The following is a 23,852-nucleotide window of genomic DNA, read 5'->3' as shown; positions in this document are numbered from 1 at the left end:
TGTCTACTATCCCACTCCCAGAGAGAGACTTCACTCTCTATCGGTAAACAAACTCAATGTCCACTATCTCACTCACATTCTCTATCATTTTCCCATCTCCGGAATTTTCTCTAATGTGGATTGTCCATTTTCAATTACAGAATATCACTGAGAGAGATGAAGACGTTATTGTTGATTCTGGGCTATCTGAGTAAGTAACCTTCATTCAGGACACCGAATACAATTGTGATCATTCAGCATCATCCCCGGAAAATAGATGGAGTAGAGAGGAAGAGACTTTTCCCCTTGGTGGAGGGATCAATGACCATGGGGCAGAGAATTCAGGTGAGGGGCAGGAGGTTCAGAGGGGATGAGAGTGAAACCTTTTCACCCAGAGTGCGGTGGGAGTTTGGACCCCGCTGCCTGAAAGGGAGGTGGAGGCAGAGACCCTCATAACATTTAAGAAGTGTTTTGATGTGCGCTTGTGATCCCCGGGCAGACACGGCTAGGGGCCAAGTGCCGGGAAATGGGATTAGAATAGTCAGCTGGTTGTTTTTGACCGGCCCAGACCTGATGGGCTGAAGGGCCCTTTCTGTGCAATGTGAATCTCTCACTCCAACAGCTCCTGATATTCGGATCAAAGATCTGATCAAAGAACTGCAGTTTTATCCGAGAAAGAGTTTTTTGGAGAGGTTTTATTGAAGGGTGTGTATTTAGGAAGGAGTTCGGGAACGAGAGGAAGATGAAGTTACTGAGAGCTTTCAGGAAGACATTCCCCAGCTTCGAATGTTGGGATGAGGTTGTGGCCTCCACTGATTGGGTGGAGGGAATGGGTGTTGTGATGGGGGCGGAGGGATGGAGTTTGAGGATGAGGGACATTAATTGTGGGTGGAGGGATGGAGTTTGAGGATGAGGGACACGGATTGTGGGCGGAGGGATGGAGTTTGAGGATCAGTGACATGGATTGTGGGCGGAGGGATGGAGTTTGAGGATGAGGGACATGGATTGTGGGCGGAGGGACAGAGTTTGAGGATCAGGAACATGGATTGGGGGCGGAGGGAAGGTGTTTGAGGATCGGGCACATGGATTGTGGGCGGAGGGATGGAGTTTGAGGATGAGGGACATGGATTGGGGGCGGGGGGGATGGAGTTTGAGGATGAGGGACATGGCTTGTGGGCAGAGGGATGGAGTTTGAGGATCAGGGACATGGATTGTGGGCGGAGGGATGGAGTTTGAGGATGAGGGACATGGATTGTGGGTGGAGGGATGGAGTTTGAGAATGAGGGACATGGATTGTGGGCGGAAGGATGGAGTTTGAGGATGAGGGACATGGATTGTGGGCAGAGGGATGGAGTTTGAGGATGAGGGACATGGATTGTGGGTGGAGGGATGGAGTTTGAGGATGAGGGACATGGATTGTGGGCGGAAGGATGGAGTTTGAGGATCAGGGACATGGATTGTGGGTGGAGGGATGGAGTTTGAGGATGAGGGACATGGATTGTGGGCGCAGGGATGGAGTTTGAGGATGAGGGACATGGATTGGGGACGGGGGGATGGAGTTTGAGGATGAGGGACATGGATTGTGGGTGGAGGGATGGAGTTTGAGGATGAGGGACATGGATTGTGGGTGGAGGGATGGAGTTTGAGGATCAGGGACATGGATTGTGGGCGGAGGGATGGAGTTTGAGGATCAGGGTCATGGATTGGGGACGGAGGGATGGAGTTTGAGGAACAGGGACATCGATTGTGGGCGGACGGATGGAGTTTGAGGATGAGGGACATGGACTATGGGCGGAGGGATGGAGTTTGAGGAAGAGGGACATGGATTGTGGGCGGAGGGATGGAGTTTGAGGATGAGGGACATGGATTGGGGCGGAGGGATGGAGTTTGTGGAAGAGGGACATGGATTGTGGGCTGAGGGATGGAGTTTAAGGATGAGGGACATGGATTGTGGGTGGAGGGATGGAGTTTGTGGATGAGGGACATGGATTGTGGGTGGAGGGATGGAGTTTGAGGATGAGGGACATGGATTGTGGGTGGAGGGATGGAGTGTGAGGATGAGGGACATGGATTGTGGGCGGAGGGATGGAGTTTGAGGATGAGGGACATGGATTGTGGGCGGGTGGATGGAGTTTGAGGATCAGGGACATGGATTGAGGCGGTGGGATGGACTTTGAAGATCAGGGACATGGATTGTGGGCGGAGGGATGGAGTTTGAGGATGAGGGACATGGATTGTGGACGGAGGGATGGAGTTTGAGGATCAGGGACATGGATTGTGGACGGAGGGATGGAATTTGAGGATCAGGGACATGGATTGTGGGCGGTGGGATGGAATTTGAGGATCAGGGACATGGATTGTGGGTGGAGGGATGGAGTTTGAGGATGAGGGACATGGATTGGGAGTGGAGGGATGGAGATTGAGGAGCAGGGACATGGATTGTAGGGCCAGTGGAGATTGGGATATAACGGGTGGTCTGAGAGGATTTGAGTTTGAGGATGGCCGGGGGAGTTTACACAATGACCTCAGTCGGAGAGTTTGCCGGGGGGGAGCTGACAGCTTTGTTTACCTGAGGGACAACGTTGAAAAAACTGCTGCTCTTTATTCGTCTCTCTTCAGGCTATCTTCTTCTGCGGGGACAAAGAGAGGGAATTATGATCTGCTCACCTGATTGGTCGGGGGGGGGGGGGGGGGGGGAGGGGCGTGGCTGGTCTTTAACTGGTGGCATTTGTGGGCAACACTGTGAGACATAAAGGGGTTGTGCTGCTCGGTGCCAGGGGGTTCTGAGGAACATGCTTGAAGGTGCGATGTGGGGATTTGGGGAGGGTCTGAGGTGTCAGCCAGTGGATTGGGGAGGAGGGGTTTCAGAACTGGTGCCAGGAGAGAGGTGGTCACTTACCCTTGCAGCTCGTTAGAGGCTGTTCATCTTCATTCGACATTGGATGGTGGTCCTCCTGCTCATGTGCCCACACTGACAGCCTCTGCCACCGCCTCTCAGGCTGACCCTGCTGCTGGTCCTCCCACCCCCTCTGGGGACCAGCGTGCCCTCCTCTCCTCCGCAGCGAGAGAACCCTTGTCAGGTCAGCATCGCCAGAGCGAGGAGTAGGTCTGTGCGCTGCCCTGCTTGTGTGTTGACTGGGAGTGAGTGGTGAGGGAGCGTCTAAAAATAGCGTCCCCTTGTTGGCAGCGAGACACTGCGGCGCGGGGCGGGGGAATCAGACGGCGAGACAGCCAGTGATGTTGAGATTCTCACCGTGATCTCACCAACCTGGCCGCCACGAAACGCACACCAAACTCACCCAAAAGCGGAATTTAACTTTTGTCCTCTGAATGGGCCGCCAAACTCTGGTTCTCTCCCCACAGATGCTGCCAGACCCGCTGAGTTTTCCCAGCATTCTCTGTTTTTAATTCAAAATTCTCCCTAACTTTGAGTAAATGCAATGAGCCAATTTCAGCACTTCCTGCGGAAATAATCTCACAGACTAACCACACTGTGAGAAAAACAATGTCTCCTCCTCCCCATCTTCAAATGAACATGGCTCAGTTTCAAATTGTGCTCCTTGTTCGAGTCTCCCTCACCAGTGGAAACATCCTCCTGGTGCTCACCCAATCCAACCCCCTCAGAATCTGATTGGTTTCAATGAGATCCGCTCTGACTGAGGAGAATCCGAGTGGATTTCTCAATGATGTGTTCAATCCGGAACATTAGTCAGAACAATGGGGCAGGGATTGAATACAGGGAAAGGGAGGATGTGGACTTTACTGAGTATAACATGGGGAATATCGGGAGAATCCCAGGAGAATGGAGGTCAGGATCCTGGAAAGGATTGGAGAACCTTGGGTGAGATATTCAGTGGAACAAGGATTGTGTTGTTGCAATTTTCAGGCTGACAGAATGAGTGTTTAAAAATACAAAGTGCGACGTGTCAAAGAACCCAACTCACCTCAATCTTTAGCACGGAGATCGGGAACGCCAAGTCTCACCAAACCTTGAAATATCCGCAAGGACACAGGATGTGAGCAGTTCATTCTCCGGTTTGAGGAGAAGACCAATGGTGTAAAATGTCATCAGGTGACAAACTACTGGGCGCCACAGACAGCAAGTGACCCAGGGAGAGATCAAGGAAGGGGGGCAGGGAGAAGTCCGAAGAAGAGGAACAGAAATTCAAGCTCCAAGTTGGAGAAAGGATACGGGGAAGAGACTTAAATACAATATGTTTCCGTGAGACTGATTTACTGTCAGTGTGACTAATGTCTAAGTGGGTTGTTGAGAAATCCGTGGAATCTGCTTTGGTCACACCAGTCATTTATTGAGTATGAAGGCTTGTCTGATAACATTTGCATGAATATTGATTCACAGGTACCTCTTACTTAGCATGAATGCTCGAGTGTGAGAAATATTTGGAAATTGTTTTAACTTTCTGACTTTCTATAATGGTATTGTTCCCTCTCTGGATTCAACCAGCAGTGTGGGCTATTGCCAATGATTGCAAAATACCTTAGTAGCATTTGCATTACTTGACTCTTGTACAGTAAAACTTTGGTTTTCAATGTGATTCTTTTAGTGAATTACTGGGAGTTCCAATTTATCTTTAAAAGCTAACAGCTTCCCTTTTGATGCTAACATTCTGTTGGTGGGAAACTTTGCCCTCTGTGTGATGAATGTAGAAATTGTTATATATTATATGTTATATCCTGTTTCAGTAATGTTATTAAAAACTCTGCAAATATACATACAGGCAACATGTCTATTAAGTCTGTAATTAAAGCGACGTAAAAGGTGAGGTATTCATTAATTCCAATCACTTACTTGGATACAGTTGAAGGGCTAATGGAATAATATTGTGATTCATGGAGATTCCCTGGATTGTAGATAATTTATGAGGGAGTGCATTTTTTCTTGGCTAAGCAGGTCATGGAACTGAGTGGGATAGAAGTGATGGAATGAATAGGAGGAGCCAGGTATGCCTGTAGTTTTGTAGTCTGTTGTAGGATTTTAAGTTGAACTGCAGTTTTGCCAAATGCTGTTAGGTTGAGCAGACGTTTACTGGATCTGTCCTTGAAAGCATCTCTCTCAATGTCTCCACACAGATAAGCAAGTAAACCTGTTTCATTAACTTAATTCATAAGTGGCATTTGATCTGTATTGGGTTGTTGAATTGGAGTTAGTAGCAGGTATAGATAGTAAGTTAAAGTTTTTTCTTTTGTTTAAGAACAGTTTAACTGATGGATGTAAAGTTATATCTTTGATGTTAATGTGGTAAATTCTGTGTTTTAATTAAACTTTTTTTAACATAAAAGATACCTATTGACTTAATTGAGGCATACAAGATGATCAGAGGATTGGATCGGGTGGACAGTGAGAGCCTTTTTCCTCGGATGGTGATGTCTAGCACGAGGGGACATAGCTTTAAATTGAGGGGAGATAGATATAAGACAGATGTCAGAGGTAGGTTCTTTACTCAGAGAGTAGTAAGGGTGTGGAATGCCCTGCCTGCAACAGTAGTGGACTCGCCAACACTAAGTACATTCAAATGGTCATTGGATAGACATATGGACGATAAGGGAATAGTGTAGATGGGCTTTAGAGTGGTTTCACAGGTCGGCGCAACATCGAGGTCCGAAGGGCCTGTACTGCGCTGTAATGTTCTATGTTCTATGTATTGGTCAGAGTGACCACTCCTGGGGTGAAGTGTCCTTTCCTCACAGTTTTACACATTGAAAATTGTTTGGGTGTCTTGTCTGGTATCTCAACACCTGCGATGTCCACAGTTTGTGTTGAGCTGCAGATACAGTGTTGGGTTCTACATGCTCCATCCCCAGGGTCACAGATCCCCAGAGACGGAGCTGGGAGATGAGGAGTAAACTGGTTTGGAGAAGGAGCAGAGATTCCAGCTTCCAGTTCAGGGATTGATAGCAGACAGTGGTTGAAACTAAGGTTGTTGCAATGCAGATGAGCCAGTGTGTAATATTTCCTCATCTTTATTTTAACAATAAACATCTTACTGTCATTCAGCTGCCGTCTCCATATCTGTTGACCCGTGCGTGAATCATGAACTTCTGGACCAGCCATGGAGGAGCGTAAAGTGTCTGAATCAAAACTGTTCCGCTGATTGGCAATGTGATAACGGTCTTGTCGCTGGATGGTACAGATTCAATGGGTAAGATCCAGGGGAAAACAAGATTAAACTCATCAGAGGAACTGCAGAGAAAGTGGGACCGTTATTCAGAGCAATGGGGAAGGGAGGGAATACTGGGAAAGGGAAGATGTGGCTTCTACAGAGTGAAACATGGGGAATAATGGGAGATTCCCAGGGAAACAGAACAGAGATAGAGGGCGGATCTTTCCCAGATGCAGTGGAGTTGTAGCGTGAGGGCCTGTACCCACTCCCAGGGAGCAGACCATCGAGTTGGGGCACTGACCCACCAGAGGAAGCGGTGACAGCTCTGCTCAGTGCCAATAGCCTGCAGAGGAGGACAGGCACCTAGTGTCGGAAAAGGGTGAGTGACCATTTGCGTTCTGCCAGTATACGTCACTCCTCCCATCACTCGCACACTCACAGGGAGCTCACTCACTGCCAGCACCACTCCCTCTCCCACACACATCTGCATCTCAAAGAACAATACAGCACAGGAACAGGCCCTTCTGCCTTCCAAGCCTGCCTCGACTATGGTACCTGGCAAAAATTAAACCATATGCACTTACGGAGTCCGTATCCTTCCATTACCACCCTCTTTATATAATTGTGTAGATGCTCCTTAAATGCCGCTATCGTACCTGCTCCCACCACCTCCCCAGGCCGCGCGTTTCATATAATTACCACCCTCCATGTGAAAAACTTACCTCGCACATCTGTTCTAAACTTTTCCCCATAACTTTAAACCCATGTCCCCTAGTATTTGACTCACCTACCCTGGGAAAGAGCATCTGACTATCCACTCATAATCTTGTAGACCTCTATCAGGTCGCCTCTCAACCTCCATTGTTCCAGTAAAGAAAAACTAAGTTTATCTAACCTCTCCTCAGAGCTAATGCCCTCCACACCAGGCAACATCCTAGCAAACCACTTCTGCACCCTCTCCAAAGCATCCACATCCTTCTGGTAGTGTGGCGACCAGAATTGTACACAATATCCCAAATGAGGCCTTACTAAGGTCCTGCACAGTTGGAACATGACTTGCTAATTTTCATATTAGCAGAGCTAGCTGGAAGAAGACAAAGGGTGGTGGTTGATGGGAAATGTTCAGTCTGGAGTCCAGTTACTCGAGGCGTACCACAAGGATCTGTTTTGGGGCCACTGCTGTTTGTCATTTTTATAAATGACCTGGAGGAGGGCGTAGAAGGATGGGTGAGTAAATTTGCAGATGACACTAAAGTCGGTGGAGTTGTGGACAGTGCGGAAGGATGTTACAAGTTACATAGGGACATAGATAAGCTGCAGAGCTGGGCTGAGAGGTGGAAAATGGAGTTTAATGCAGAAAAGTGTAAGGTGATTCATTTTGGAAGGAATAACAGGAAGACAGAGGCTAATGGTAAGATTCTTGGTTGTGTGGATGAGCAGAGAGATCTCGGTGTCCATGCACATAGATTCCTGAAAGTTGCCACCCAGGTTGAGAGGGTTGTAAAGAAGGCGTACGGTGTGTTAGCTTTTATTGGTAGGGCGATTGAGTTTTGAAGCCATGAGGTCATGTTGCAGCTGTACATAACTCTGGTGTGGCCGCATTTGGAGTATTGCGTGCAATTCTGGTCGCCGCATTATAGGAAGGATGTGGAAGCATTGGAAAGGGTGCAGAGGAGATTTACCAGAATGTTGCCTGGTATGGAGGGAAGATCTTATGAGGGAAGGCTGAGGGACTTGAGACTGTTTTCGTTAGAGAGAAGAAGGTTAAGAGATGACTTAACTGAGGCATACAAGATGATCAGAGGATTGGATAGGATGGACAGTGAGAGCCTTTTTCCTCGGATGGTGATGGCTAGCACGAGGGGACATAGCTTTAAATTGAGGGGAGATAGATATAGGACAGATGTCAGAGGTAGGTTCTTTACTCAGAGAGTAGTAAGGGTGTGGAATGCCCTGCCTGCAACAGGAGTGGACTCGCCAACACTAAGGACATTCAAATGGTCATTGGATAGACATGTGGACGATACGGGAATAGTGTAGATGGGCTTTAGAGTGGGTTCACAGCTCGGCGCAACATCGAGGGCCGAAGGGCCTGTACTGCGCTGTAATGTTCTATGTTCTATATTCAATGTCCGGACCGATGATGGCCAGCATGCCGTAAGCCTTCTTGACCACCCTAACCACATGTGTTGCCACTTTCAGTGATCGGTGGACATGGGCGCCCAGATCTCTCTGCCTGTCAATACAGGAGCACACACTCCGTGGTGAGGGACGCACACTCCGTGGTGAGGGACACACACTCCGTGGTGAGGGACACACACTCCGTGGTGAAGGACACATACTCCGTGGTGAAGGACACTCACTCCGTGGTGAGGGACACAAACTCCGTGGTGAGGGACACTCACTCCGTGGTGAGGGACACACACTTGGTGTTGAAGGACACACACTCCGTGGTGAGGGACACACTCTCCGTGGTGAGGGACACTCACTCCGTGGTGAGGGACGCACACACTGTGGTGAAGGACGAACATTCGGTGGCGAAGGACGCACACTCGGTGGCGAAGGACACACACTCCGTGGTGAGGGAAACACACTCCGTGGTGAAGGACACACACTCCGTGGTGAGGGACACACTCTCCGTGGTGAGGGACACACACTCCGTGGTGAGGGACACTCACTCCGTGGTGAGGGACACACACTCCGTGGTGAAAGACACACACTCCGTGGTGAGGGACGCACACTCCGTGGTGAGTGACACACACTCCGTGGTGAGGGACGCACACTCCGTGGTGAGGGACACACACACCGTGGTGAAGGACACACACACCGTGGTGAGGGACACACACTCCGTGTTGAGGGACACACACTCCGTGGTGAGGGACGCACACTCCGTGGTGAGGGACACACATTCCGTGGTGAAGGTCACACACTCCGTGGTGAAGGACACACACACATTGGTGAGGGACACACACTCCGTGGTGAAGGACACACACACAGTGGTGTGGGACACACTCTCCGTGGTGAGGGACACACACACCGTGGTGAGGGACACAAACTCCATGGTGAGGGACACACACTCCGTGGTGAAGGACACACACTCCGTGTTGAGGGACACACACTCCATGGTGAAGGACACTCACTCCGTGGTGAGGGACACTCACTCCGTGGTGAAGGACGCACACTCCGTGGTGAGGGACACAAATTCCGTGGTGAGGGACACACACTCCATGGTGAGGGACGCACACTCCATGGTGAGGGACACACACTCCATGGTGAAGGACACACACTCCGTGGTAAGGGACACACTCTCCGTGGTGAGGGACACACACTCCGTGGTGAGGGACACACACTCCGTGGTGAAGGACACACACACCGTGGTGAGGGACACACACTCCGTGGTGAGGGACACACACTCCGTGGTGAAGGACACAAACACCGTGGTGAGGGACACACACACCGTGATGAAGGACACACACTCCGTGGTGCAGGACACACACTCCGTGGTGAAGGGCACACACACCGCGGTGAGGGACACACACTCCGTGGTGAAGGACGCACACTCCGTGGTGAGGGACACACACTCCGTGGTGAGGGACACACACACCGTGGTGAGGGACACACACACCGTGGTGAGGGACACACACTCCGTGGTGAAGGACGCACAATCCGTGGTGAGGGACGCACACTCTGTGGTGAGTGACACACACTCCGTGTTGAGGGACACACACTCCGTGGTGAGTGACACACACTCCGTGTTGAGGGACACACACTCCGTGGTGAAGGACACACACTCCGTGTTGAGGGACACACACTCCGTGGTGAGTGACACACACTCCGTGTTGAGGGACACACACTCCGTGGTGAAGGACACACACTCCGTGGTGAGGGACACACACTCCGTGGTGAGGGACACACTCTCCGTGGTGAAGGACGCACACTCTGTGGTGAAGGACACGCACATTGTAGTGAAGGACACACACTCCGTGTTGAGGGACACACCCTCCGTGGTGAGTGACACACAATCCGTGTTGAGGGACACACACACCGTGGTGAAGGACACACACTCCGTGGTGAGGGACACACACTCCGTGGTGAGGGACACACACTCCGTGGTGAAGGACGCACTCTCCGTGGTGAGGGACACACACTCCGTGGTGAGGGACACTCACCCCGTGGTGAAGGACGCACACTCCGTGGTGAAGGACGCACACTCCGTGGTGAGGGACACACACTCCGTGGTGAAGGACGCACACTCCATGGTGAGGGACACACACTCCGTGGTGAGGTACACACACTCCGTGGTGAGGGACACACACTCCGTGGTGAGGTACACACACTCCGTGGTGAGGGACACACACTGCGTGGTGAGGGACACACACTCCGTGGTGAAGGACACACACTCCGTGGTGAGGGACACACTCTCCGTGGTGAGGGACACACACTCCGTGGTGAGGGACACACACTCCATGGTGAGGGACACACACTCCGTGGTGAGTGACACACACTCGGGGTGAGTGACACACATTCCATGGTGAGGGACACTCACTCTGTGGTGAGGGACACACACTCCGTGGTGAAAGACACACACTCCGTGGTGAAGGACGCACACTCCGTGGTGAAGGACGCACACTCCATGGTGAGGGACACACACTCCGTGGTGAGGGACACACACTCCGTGGTGAGGGACACACACTCCGTGGTGAAGGACACACACTCCGTGGTGAGGGACACACTCTCCGTGGTGAGGGACACACACTCCGTGGTGAGGGACACACACTCCATGGTGAGGGACACACACTCCGTGGTGAGGGACACACACTCCATGGTGAGGGACACACTCTCCGTGGTGAGGGACACACACTCCGTGGTGAGGGACACACACTCCGTTGTGAGGGACACACACTCCATGGTGAAGGACGCACACTCCGTGGTGAGGGACACACTCTCAGTGGTGAGGGACACACACTCCGTGGTGAGGGACACGCATTCTGTGGTGAGGGACACGCAGTCCGTGTTGAGGAACACACTCCGTGGTGAGGGACACACATTCCGTGGTGAGGGATACATACTCCATGGTGAGGGACACACACTCTGGGGTGAAGGACACACACTCTGTGGTGAGGGACACACACTCCGTGGTGAGGGACACATACTCCGTGGTGAGGGACACACACTCCGTGGTGAGGGACACACACACCGTGGTGAGGGACACACACACCGTGGTGAAGGACGCACACTCCGTGGTGAGGGACACACTCTCAGTGGTGAGGGACACACACTCCGTGGTGAGGGACACACACTCCGTGGTGAGGGACACACACTCCGTGGTGAGGGACACACACTCCGTGGTGAGGGACACACACTCTGTGGTGAAGGACACACACTCTGTGGTGAGGGACACACACTCCGTGGTGAGGGACACACACTCCGTGGTGAAGGACACACACTCCGTGGTGAGGGACACACACTTGGTGGTGAAGGACACACTCTCCGTGGTGAGGGACACACACTCTGTGGTGAAGGACACACACTCCGTGGTGAGGGACACACACTCCGTGTTGAGGAACACACTCCGTGGAGAGGGACACACACTCGGTGGTGAAGGACACACTCTCCGTGGTGAGGGACACACACTCCGTGGTGAGGGACACACACTCTGTGGTGAAGGACACACACTCTGTGGTGAGGGACACACACTCCGTGGTGAGGGACACACACTCCGTGGTGAGGGACACACACTCCGTAGTGAGGGACACACACTCCGTGGTGCGGGACACACACTCCGTGGTGAGGAACACACACTCTGTAGTGAGGGACACACACTCCGTGGTGAGGGACACACACTCCGTGGTGAGGGACACACACTCTGTGGTGAGGGACACACACTCCGTGGTGAGGGACACACACACCGTGGTGAGGGACACAAACTCCATGGTGAGGGACACACACTCCGTGGTGAAGGACACACACTCCGTGGTGAAGGACACACACTCCGTGGTGAGGGACACACACTCCGTGGTGAGGGACACTCACTCCGTGGTGAAGGACACACACTCCGTGGTGAGGGACACTAATTCCGTGGTGAGGGACACACACTCCATGGTGAGGGACGCACACTCCATGGTGAGGGACACACACTCCATGGTGAAGGACACACACTCCGTGGTGAGGGACACACACTCCGTGTTGAGGTACACACACTCCGTGGTGAAGGATACACTCTCCGTGGTGAGGGACACACACACCGTGGTGAGGGACACACACTCCGTGGTGAAGGACACACACAACGTGGTGAGGGACACACACTCCGTGGTGAGGGACACACACTCCGTGGTGAAGGACACACACACCGTGGTGAGGGACACACACACCGTGATGAAGGACACACACACCGTGGTGAGGGACACACACTCCGTGGTGAAGGACACACACAACGTGGTGAGGGACACACACTCCGTGGTGCAGGAGACACACTCCGTGGTGAAGGACGCACACTCCGTGGTGAGGGACACACACTCCGTGGTGAGGGACACACACACCGTGGTGAGGGACACAGACTCCGTGGTGAGGGACACACACTCCGTGGTGAAGGACACACACCGTGGTGAGGGACACACACTCCGTGGTGAAGGACGCACACTCCGTGGTGAGGGACGCACACTCTGTGGTGAAGGACACGCACATTGTAGTGAAGGACACACACTCCGTGTTGAGGGACACACACTCCGTGTTGAGGGACACACACTCCGTGGTGAGTGACACACACTCCGTGTTGAGGGACACACACTCCGTGGTGAAGGACACACACTCCGTGGTGAGGGACACACACTCCGTGGTGAGGGACATACACTCGGGGTGAGTGACACACATTCCTTGGTGAGGGACACTCACTCTGTGGTGAGGGACACACACTCCGTGGTGAAGGACACACACTCCGTGTTGAGGGACACACACTCCTTGGTGAAGGACGCACACTCCGTGGTGAAGGACGCACACTCCGTCGTGAGGGACACACACTCCGTGGTGAAGGACGCACACTCCATGGTGAGGGACACGCACTCCGTGGTGAGGGACACACACTCCGTGGTGAGGGACACACACTCCGTGGTGAGGGACACACACTCCGTGGTGAAGGACACACACTCCGTGGTGAGGGACACACTCTCCGTGGTGAGGGACACACACTCCGTGGTGAGGGACACACACTCCATGGTGAGGGACACACACTCCGTGGTGAGGGACACACACTCCATGGTGAGGGACACACTCTCCGTGGTGAGGGACACACACTCCGTGGTGAGGGACACACACTCCGTGGTGAGGGACACACTCTCCGTGGTGAGGGACACACACTCCGTGGTGAGGGACACACACTCCGTGGTGAGGGACACACTCTCCGTGGTGAGGGACACACACTCCGTGGTGAGGGACACACACTCCGTGGTGAAGGACGCACACTCCGTGGTGAGGGACACACTCTCAGTGGTGAGGGACACACACTCCGTGGTGAGGGACACGCATTCCGTGGTGAGGGACACACAGTCCATGTTGAGGAACACACTCCGTGGTGAGGGACACACATTCCGTGGTGAGGGACACACACTCCGTGGTGAGGGACACACACTCTGGGGTGAAGGACACACACTCTGTGGTGAGGGACACACACTCCGTGGTGAGGGACACACACTCCGTGGTGAGGGACACACACTCCGTGGTGAAGGACACACACTCCGTGGTGAGGGACACACACACCGTGGTGAGGGACACACACCGTGGTGAAGGACGCACACTCCGTGGTGAGGGACACACTCTCAGTGGTGAGGGACACACACTCCGTGGTGAGGGACACACACTCCGTGGTGAGGGACACACACTCCGTGTTGAGGAACACACTCCGTGGTGAGGGACACACATTTCGTGGTGAGGGACACACACTCCGTGGTGAGGGACACACACTCTGTGGTGAAGGACACACACTCTGTGGTGAGGGACACACACTCCGTGGTGAGGGACACACACTCCGTGGTGAAGGACACACACTCCGTGGTGAGGGACACACACTTGGTGGTGAAGGACACACTCTCCGTGGTGAGGGACACACACTCTGTGGTGAAGGACACACACTCCGTGGTGAGGGACACACAGTCCGTGTTGAGGAACACACTCCGTGGTGAGGGACACAGACTCGGTGTTGAAGGACACACTCTCCGTGGTGAGGGACACACACTCCGTGGTGAGGGACACACACTCTGTGGTGAAGGACACACACTCTGTGGTGAGGGACACACACTCCGTGGTGAGGGACACACACTCTGTAGTGAGGGACACACACTCCGTGGTGCGGGACACATACTCCGTGGTGAGGAACACACACTCTGTAGTGAGGGACACACACTCCGTGGTGAGGGACACACACTCCGTGGTGAGGGACACACACTCTGTGGTGAGGGACACACGCTCCGTGGTGAGGGACACACACACCGTGGTGAGGGACACAAACTCCATGGTGAGGGACACACACTCCGTGGTGAAGGACACACACTCCGTGGTGAGGGACACACACTCCGTGGTGAGGGACACTCACTCCGTGGTGAAGGACGCACACTCCGTGGTGAGGGACACAAATTCCGTGGTGAGGGACACACACTCCATGGTGAGGGACGCACACTCCATGGTGAGGGACACACACTCCATGGTGAAGGACACACACTCCGTGGTGAGGGACACACACCCCGTGTTGAGGGACACACACTCCGTGGTGAAGGATACACTCTCCGTGGTGAGGGACACACACACCGTGGTGAGGGACACACACTCCGCGGTGAAGGACACACACTCCGTGGTGAGGGACACACACTCCGTGGTGAAGGACACACACACCGTGGTGAGGGACACACACTCTGTGGTGAGGGACACACACTCCGTGGTGCGGGACACACACTCCGTGGTGAGGAACACAAACTCTGTAGTGAGGGACACACACTCCATGGTGAGGGACACACACTCCGTGGTGAGGGACACACACTCCATGGTGAGGGACACACTCTCCGTGGTGAGGGACACACACTCCGTGGTGAGGGACACACAATCCGTGGTGAAGGACACACTCTCCGTGGTGAGGGACACACACTCCGTGGTGAGGGACACACACTCCGTGGTGAGGGACACACTCTCCGTGGTGAGGGACACACACTCCGTGGTGAGGGACACACACTCCGTGGTGAAGGACGCACACTCTGTGGTGAGGGACACACTCTCAGTGGTGAGGGACACACACTCCGTGGTGAGGGACACGCATTCTGTGGTGAGGGACACACAGTCCGTGTTGAGGAACACACTCCGTGGTGAGGGACACACATTCCGTGGTGAGGGACACACACTCCGTGGTGAGGGACACACACTCTGGGGTGAAGGACACACACTCCGTGGTGAGGGACACACACTCCGTGGTGAGGGACACACACTCCGTGGTGAAGGACACACACTCCGTGGTGAGGGACACACACACCGTGGTGAGGGACACACACACCGTGGTGAAGGACGCACACTCCGTGGTGAGGGACACACTCTCAGTGGTGAGGGACACACACTCCGTGGTGAGGGACACACACTCCGTGGTGAGGGACACACACTCCGTTTTGAGGAACGCATTCCGTGGTGAGGGACACACATTTCGTGGTGAGGGACACACACTCCGTGGTGAGGGACACACACTCTGTGGTAAAGGACACACACTCTGTGGTGAGGGACACACACTCCGTGGTGAGGGACACACACTCCGTGGTGAAGGACACACACTCCGTGGTGAGGGACACACACTTGGTGGTGAAGGACACACTCTCCGTGGTGAGGGACACACACTCTGTGGTGAAGGACACACACTCCGTGGTGAGGGACACACACTCCGTGTTGAGGAACACACTCCGTGGTGAGGGACACACACTCGGTGGTGAAGGACACACTCTCCGAGGTGAGGGACACACACTCCGTGGTGAGGGACACACACTCTGTGGTGAAGGACACACACTCTGTGGTGAGGGACACACACTCCATGGTGAGGGACACACACTCTGTAGTGAGGGACACACACTCCGTGGTGCGGGACACACACTCCGTGGTGAGGAACACACACTCTGTAGTGAGGGACACACACTCCGTGGTGAGGGACACACACTCCGTGGTGAGGGACACACACTCTGTGGTGAGGGACACACACTCCGTGGTGAGGGACACACACACCGTGGTGAGGGACACAAACTCCATGGTGAGGGACACACACTCCGTGGTGAAGGACACACACTCCGTGGTGAGGGACACTCACTCCGTGGTGAAGGACGCACACTCCGTGGTGAGGGACACAAATTCCGTGGTGAGGGACACACACTCCATGGTGAGGGACGCACACTCCGTGGTGAGGGACACACACTCCGTGGTGAGGGACACACACTCTGTGGTGAGGGACACACACTCCGTGGTGAGGGACACACACACCGTGGTGAGGGACACAAACTCCATGGTGAGGGACACACACTCCGTGGTGAAGGACACACACTCCGTGGTGAGGGACACACACTCCGTGGTGAGGGACACTCACTCCGTGGTGAAGGACGCACACTCCGTGGTGAGGGACACAAATTCCGTGGTGAGGGACACACACTCCATGGTGAGGGACGCACACTCCATGGTGAGGGACACACACTCCGTGGTGAAGGACGCACACTCCGTGGTGAGGGACACAAATTCCGTGGTGAGGGACACACACTCCATGGTGAGGGACGCACACTCCATGGTGAGGGACACACACTCCATGGTGAAGGACACACACTCCGTGGTGAGGGACACACACTCCGTGTTGAGGGACACACACACCGTGGTGAGGGACACACACTCCGTGGTGAGGGACACACACTCCGTGTTGAGGGACACACACACCGTGGTGAGGGAAACACACTCCGCGGTGAAGGACACACACACCGTGGTGAGGGACACACACTCCGTGGTGAAGGACACACACACCGTGGTGAGGGACACACACTCTGTGGTGAGGGACACACACTCCGTGGTGCGGGACACACACTCCGTGGTGAGGAACACACATTCTGTAGTGAGGGACTAACACTCCGTGATGAAGGGCAGCAAGGTAGCATTGCGGATAGCACAATTGCTTCACAGCTCCAGGGTCCCAGGTTCGATTCTGGCTTGGGTCACTGTCTGTGCGGAGTCTGCACGTTCTCCTCGTGGGTGCGTGGGTTTCCTCCGGGTGCTGCGGGTTCCTCCCACAGTCCAAAGATGTGCAGGTTAGGTGGATTGGCCATGATAAATTGCCCTTACTGTCCAACATGTCCTTAGTGTTGGGTGGGGTTGCTGGGTTATGGGGATAGGGTGTTGACCTTGGGTAGGGTGCTCTTTCCAAGAGCCGGTGCAGACTCGATGGGCCGAATGGCCTCCTTCTGCACTGTAAATTCTATGATAATCTATGACACACACTCCATGGTGAGGGACACACACTCCATGGTGCAGGACACACACTCCATGGTGAGGGACACACACTCCGTGGTGAGGGACACAAACTCCGTGGTGAAGGACGCACACTCCGTGGTGAGGGACACACACTCCGTGGTGAGGGACACACACACCGTGGTGAGGGACACAGACTCCGTGGTGAGGGACACACACTCCGTGGTGAAGGACACACACCGTGGTGAGGGACACACACTCCGTGGTGAAGGACGCACACTCCGTGGTGAGGGACGCACACTCTGTGGTGAAGGACACGCACATTGTAGTGAAGGACACACACTCCGTGTTCAGGGACACACACTCCGTGTTGAGGGACACACACTCCGTGGTGAGTGACACACACTCCGTGTTGAGGGACACACACTCCGTGGTGAAGGACACACACTCCGTGGTGAGGGACACACACTCCGTGGTGAGGGACACACACTCCGTCGTGAGGGACACACACTCCGTGGTGAAGGACGCACACTCCATGGTGAGGGACACGCACTCCGTGGTGAGGGACACGCACTCCGTGGTGAGGGACACACACTCCATGGTGAGGGACACACACTCCGTGGTGAGGGACACACACTCCGTGGTGAGGGACACACTCTCCGTGGTGAGGGACACACTCTCCGTGGTGAGGGACACACTCTCCGTGGTGAGGGACACACACTCCGTGGTGAAGGACGCACACTCCGTGGTGAGGGACACACTCTCAGTGGTGAGGGACACACACTCCGTGGTGAGGGACACGCATTCCGTGGTGAGGGACACACAGTCCGTGTTGAGGAACACACTCCGTGGTGAGGGACACACATTCCGTGGTGAGGGACACACACTCCGTGGTGAGGGACACACACTCTGGGGTGAAGGACACACACTCTGTGGTGAGGGACACACACTCCGTGGTGAGGGACACACACTCCGTGGTGAGGGACACACACTCCGTGGTGAAGGACACACACACCGTGGTGAGGGACACACACACCGTGGTGAGGGACACACACACCGTGGTGAAGGACGCACACTCCGTGGTGAGGGACACACTCTCAGTGGTGAGGGACACACACTCCGTGGTGAGGGACACACACTCCGTGGTGAGGGACACACACTCCGTGTTGAGGAACGCACTCCGTGGTGAGGGACACACATTTCGTGGTGAGGGACACACACTCCGTGGTGAGGGACACACACTCTGTGGTGACGGACACACACTCTGTGGTGAGGGACACACACTCCGTGGTGAGGGACACACACTCCGTGGTGAAGGACACACACTCCGTGGTGAGGGACACACACTTGGTGGTGAAGGACACACTCTCCGTGGTGAGGGACACACAATCTGTGGTGAAGGACACACACTCCGTGGTGAGGGACACACACTCCGTGTTGAGGAACACACTCCGTGGTGAGGGACACACACTCGGTGGTGAAGGACACACTCTCCGTGGTGAGGGACACACACTCCGTGGTGAGGGACTCACACTCTGTGGTGAAGGACACACACTCTGTGGTGAGGGACACACACTCCGTGGTGAGGGACACACACTCCGTGGTGAGGGACACACACTCCGTGGTGAGGGACGCACACTCTGTAGTGAGGGACACACACTCCGTGGTGCGGGACACACACTCCGTGGTGAGGAACACACACTCTGTAGTGAGGGACACACACTCCGTGGTGAGGGACACACACTCCGTGATGAGGGACACACACTCCGTGGTGAGGGACACACACTCCGTGGTGAGGGACACACACACCGTGGTGAGGGACACAAACTCCATGGTGAGGGACACACACTCCGTGGTAAAGGACACACGCTCCGTGGTGAGGGACACACACTCCGTGGTGAGGGACACTCACTCCGTGGTGAAGGACGCACACTCCGTGGTGAGGGACACAAATTCCGTGGTGAGGGACACACACTCCATGGTGAGGGACGCACACTCCATGGTGAGGGACACACACTCCGTGGTGAGGGACACACACTCCGTGTTGAGGGACACACACTCCGTGGTGAAGGATACACTCTCCGTGGTGAGGGACACACACACCGTGGTGAGGGACACACACTCCGTGGTGAGGGACACACACTCCGTGGTGAAGGACACACACACCGTGGTGAGGGACACCCACTCTGTGGTGAGGGACACACACTCTGTAGTGAGGGACACACACTCCGTGGTGCGGGACACACACTCCGTGGTGAGGAACACACATTCTGTAGTGAGGGACTAACACTCCGTGATGAAGGGCAGCAAGGTAGCATTGCGGATAGCACAATTGCTTCACAGATCCATGGTCCCAGGTTCGATTCCGGCTTGGGTCACTGTCTGTGCGGAGTCTGCACATCCTCCCCGTGTGTGCGTGGGTTTCCTCCGGGTGCTGCGGTTTCCTCCCACAGTCCAAAGATGTGCAGGTTATGTGGATTGGCCATGATAAATTGCCCTTAGTGTCCAAAATTGCCCTTAGTGTTGGGTGGGGTTGCTGGGTTATGGGGATAGGGTGTTGACCTTGGGTAGGGTGCTCTTTCCAAGAGCCGGTGCAGACTCGATGGGCCGAATGGCCTCCTTCTGCACTGTAAATTCTATGATAATCTATGACACACACTCCATGGTGAGGGACACACACTCCATGGTGCAGGACACACACTCCATGGTGAGGGACACACACTCCGTGGTGAGGGACACACACTCCGTGGTGAGGGACACACACACCGTGGTGAGGGACACAGACTCCGTGGTGAGGGACACACACTCCATGGTGAAGGACACACACCGTGGTGAGGGACACACACTCCGTGGTGAAGGACGCACACTCCGTGGTGAGGGACGCACACTCTGTGGTGAGGGACGCACACTCTGTGGTGAAGGACACGCACATTGTAGTGAAGGACACACACTCCGTGTTGAGGGACACACACTCCGTGTTGAGGGACACACACTCCGTGGTGAGTGACACACACTCCGTGTTGAGGGACACACACTCCGTGGTGAAGGACACACACTCCGTGGTGAGGGACACGCACTCCGTGGTGAGGGACACACACTCCGTGGTGAAGGACACACACTCCGTGGTGGGGGACACACTCTCCGTGGTGAGGGACACACACTCCGTGGTGAGGGACACACACTCCATGGTGAGGGACACACACTCCGTGGTGAGGGACCCACTCTCCGTGGTGAGGGACACACACTCCGTGGTGAGGGACACACACTCCGTGGTGAGGGACACACACTCCATGGTGAGGGACACACTCTCCGTGGTGAGGGACACACACTCCGTGGTGAGGGACACACACTCCGTGGTGAAGGACGCACACTCCGTGGTGAGGGACACACTCTCAGTGGTGAGGGACACACACTCCGTGGTGAGGGACACGCATTCCGTGGTGAGGGACACACAGTCCGTGTTGAGGAACACACTCCGTGGTGAGGGACACACATTCCGTGGTGAGGGACACACACTCCATGGTGAGGGACAGACACTCTGGGGTGAAGGACACACACTCTGTGGTGAGGGACACACACTCCGTGGTGAGGGACACACACTCCGTGGTGAGAGACACACACTCCGTGGTGAGGGACACACACACCGTGGTGAGGGACACACACACCGTGGTGAAGGACGCACACTCCGTGGTGAGGGACACACTCTCAGTGGTGAGGGACACACACACCGTGGTGAGGGACACACACTCCGTGGTGAGGGACACACATTCCGTGGTGAGGGACACACACTCCGTGGTGAGGGACACACACTCTGGGGTGAAGGACACACACTCCGTGGTGAGGGACACACACTCCGTGGTGAGGGACACACACTCCGTGGTGAAGGACACACACTCCGTGGTGAGGGACACACACACCGTGGTGAGGGACACACACACCGTGGTGAGGGACACACACACCGTGGTGAAGGACGCACACTCCGTGGTGAGGGACACACTCTCAGTGGTGAGGGACACACACTCCGTGGTGAGGGACACACACTCCGTGGTGAGGGACACACACTCCGTGTTGAGGAACGCACTCCGTGGTGAGGGACACACATTTCGTGGTGAGGGACACACACTCCGTGGTGAGGGACACACACTCTGTGGTGACGGACACACACTCTGTGGTGAGGGACACACACTCCGTGGTGAGGGACACACACTCTGTGGTGAAGGACACACACTCCGTGGTGAGGGACACACACTTGGTGGTGAAGGACACACTCTCCGTGGTGAGGGACACACACTCTGTGGTGAAGGACACACACTCCGTGGTGAGGGACACACACTCCGTGTTGAGGAACACACTCCGTGGTGAGGGACACACACTCGGTGGTGAAGGACACACTCTCCGTGGTGAGGGACACACACTCCGTGGTGAGGGACTCACACTCTGTGGTGAAGGACACACACTCTGTGGTGAGGGACACACACTCCGTGGTGAGGGACACACACTCCGTGGTGAGGGACACACACTCCGTGGTGAGGGACACACACTCTGTAGTGAGGGACACACACTCCGTGGTGCGGGACACACACTCCGTGGTGAGGAACACACACCCTGTAGTGAGGGACACACACTCCGTGGTGAGGGACACACACTCCGTGGTGAGGGACACACACTCCGTGGTGAGGGACACACACACCGTGGTGAGGGACACAAACTCCATGGTGAGGGACACACACTCCGTGGTGAAGGACACACACTCCGTGGTGAGGGACACACACTCCGTGGTGAGGGACACTCACTCCGTGGTGAAGGACGCACACTCCGTGGTGAGGGACACAAATTCCGTGGTGAGGGACACACACTCCATGGTGAGGGACGCACACTCCATGGTGAGGGACACACACTCCATGGTGAAGGACACACACACTCCGTGGTGAGGGACACACACTCCGTGTTGAGGGACACACACTCCGTGGTGAAGGATACACTCTCCGTGGTGAGGGACACACACACCGTGGTGAGGGACACACACTCCGTGGTGAGGGACACACACTCCGCGGTGAAGGACACACACGCCGTGGTGAGGGACACACACTCCGTGGTGAGGGACACACACTCCGTGGTGAAGGACACACACACCGTGGTGAGGGACACACACTCTGTGGTGAGGGACACACACTCCGTGGTGCGGGACACACACTCCGTGGTGAGGAACACACACTCTGTAGTGAGGGACACACACTCCGTGGTGAGGAACACACATTCTGTAGTGAGGGACTAACACTCCGTGATGAAGGGCAGCAAGGTAGCATTGCGGATAGCACAATTGCTTCACAGCTCCAGGGTCCCAGGTTCGATTCTGGCTTGGGTCACTGTCTGTGCGGAGTCTGCACGTTCTCCTCGTGGGTGCGTGGGTTTCCTCCGGGTGCTGCGGTTTCCTCCCACAGTCCAAAGATGTGCAGGTTAGGTGGATTGGCCAAGATAAATTGCCCTTACTGTCCAACATGTCCTTAGTGTTGGGTGGGGTTGCTGGGTTATGGGGATAGGGTGTTGAACTTGGGTAGGGTGCTCTTTCCAAGAGCCGGTGCAGACTCGATGGGCCGAATGGCCTCCTTCTGCACTGTAAATTCTATGATAATCTATGACACACACTCCATGGTGAGGGACACACACTCCATGGTGCAGGACACACACTCCATGGTGAGGGACACACACTCCGTGGTGAGGGACACACACTCCATGGTGAAGGACACACACTCCGTGGTGAAGGACACACACTCCGTGGTGAGGGACACACACTCCGTGGTGAGGGACACACACTCCGTGGTGAGGGACACACACTCCGTGGTGAGGGACACACACTCCGTGGTGAGGGACACACACTCCGTGGTGAAGGACACACACACCGTGGTGAGGGACACCCACTCTGTGGTGAGGGACACACACTCTGTAGTGAGGGACACACACTCCGTGGTGCGGGACACACACTCCGTGGTGAGGAACACACATTCTGTAGTGAGGGACTAACACTCCGTGATGAAGGGCAGCAAGGTAGCATTGCGGATAGCACAATTGCTTCACAGATCCATGGTCCCAGGTTCGATTCCGGCTTGGGTCACTGTCTGTGCGGAGTCTGCACATCCTCCCCGTGTGTGCGTGGGTTTCCTCCGGGTGCTGCGGTTTCCTCCCACAGTCCAAAGATGTGCAGGTTATGTGGATTGGCCATGATAAATTGCCCTTAGTGTCCAAAATTGCCCTTAGTGTTGGGTGGGGTTGCTGGGTTATGGGGATAGGGTGTTG

General features: G+C 55.0%; 1 protein-coding gene across 1 annotated transcript in view; it reads left to right on the top strand.

Annotated features, from left to right (window-relative positions):
* The window catches only part of LOC140402552 (uromodulin-like), an 84,772-nt gene that overhangs the window by 8,522 nt on the left and 52,398 nt on the right, over positions 1 to 23,852 (top strand). The window contains exons 2-3 of the mRNA XM_072490403.1: positions 141 to 190; positions 5,996 to 6,140. Of these exons, the coding sequence (XP_072346504.1) occupies positions 157 to 190; positions 5,996 to 6,140 (179 nt within the window). The 5' untranslated portion in view covers positions 141 to 156. The remainder of the gene's footprint in view (positions 1 to 140; positions 191 to 5,995; positions 6,141 to 23,852) is intronic.

The sequence above is a fragment of the Scyliorhinus torazame genome, chromosome 25 (genome assembly GCF_047496885.1).
Source record: "Scyliorhinus torazame isolate Kashiwa2021f chromosome 25, sScyTor2.1, whole genome shotgun sequence".
NCBI lineage: Eukaryota > Metazoa > Chordata > Chondrichthyes > Carcharhiniformes > Scyliorhinidae > Scyliorhinus > Scyliorhinus torazame.
The sequence above is the reverse complement of the archived record's forward strand: the minus strand, read 5'-3'. Positions and strand labels throughout refer to the sequence as shown.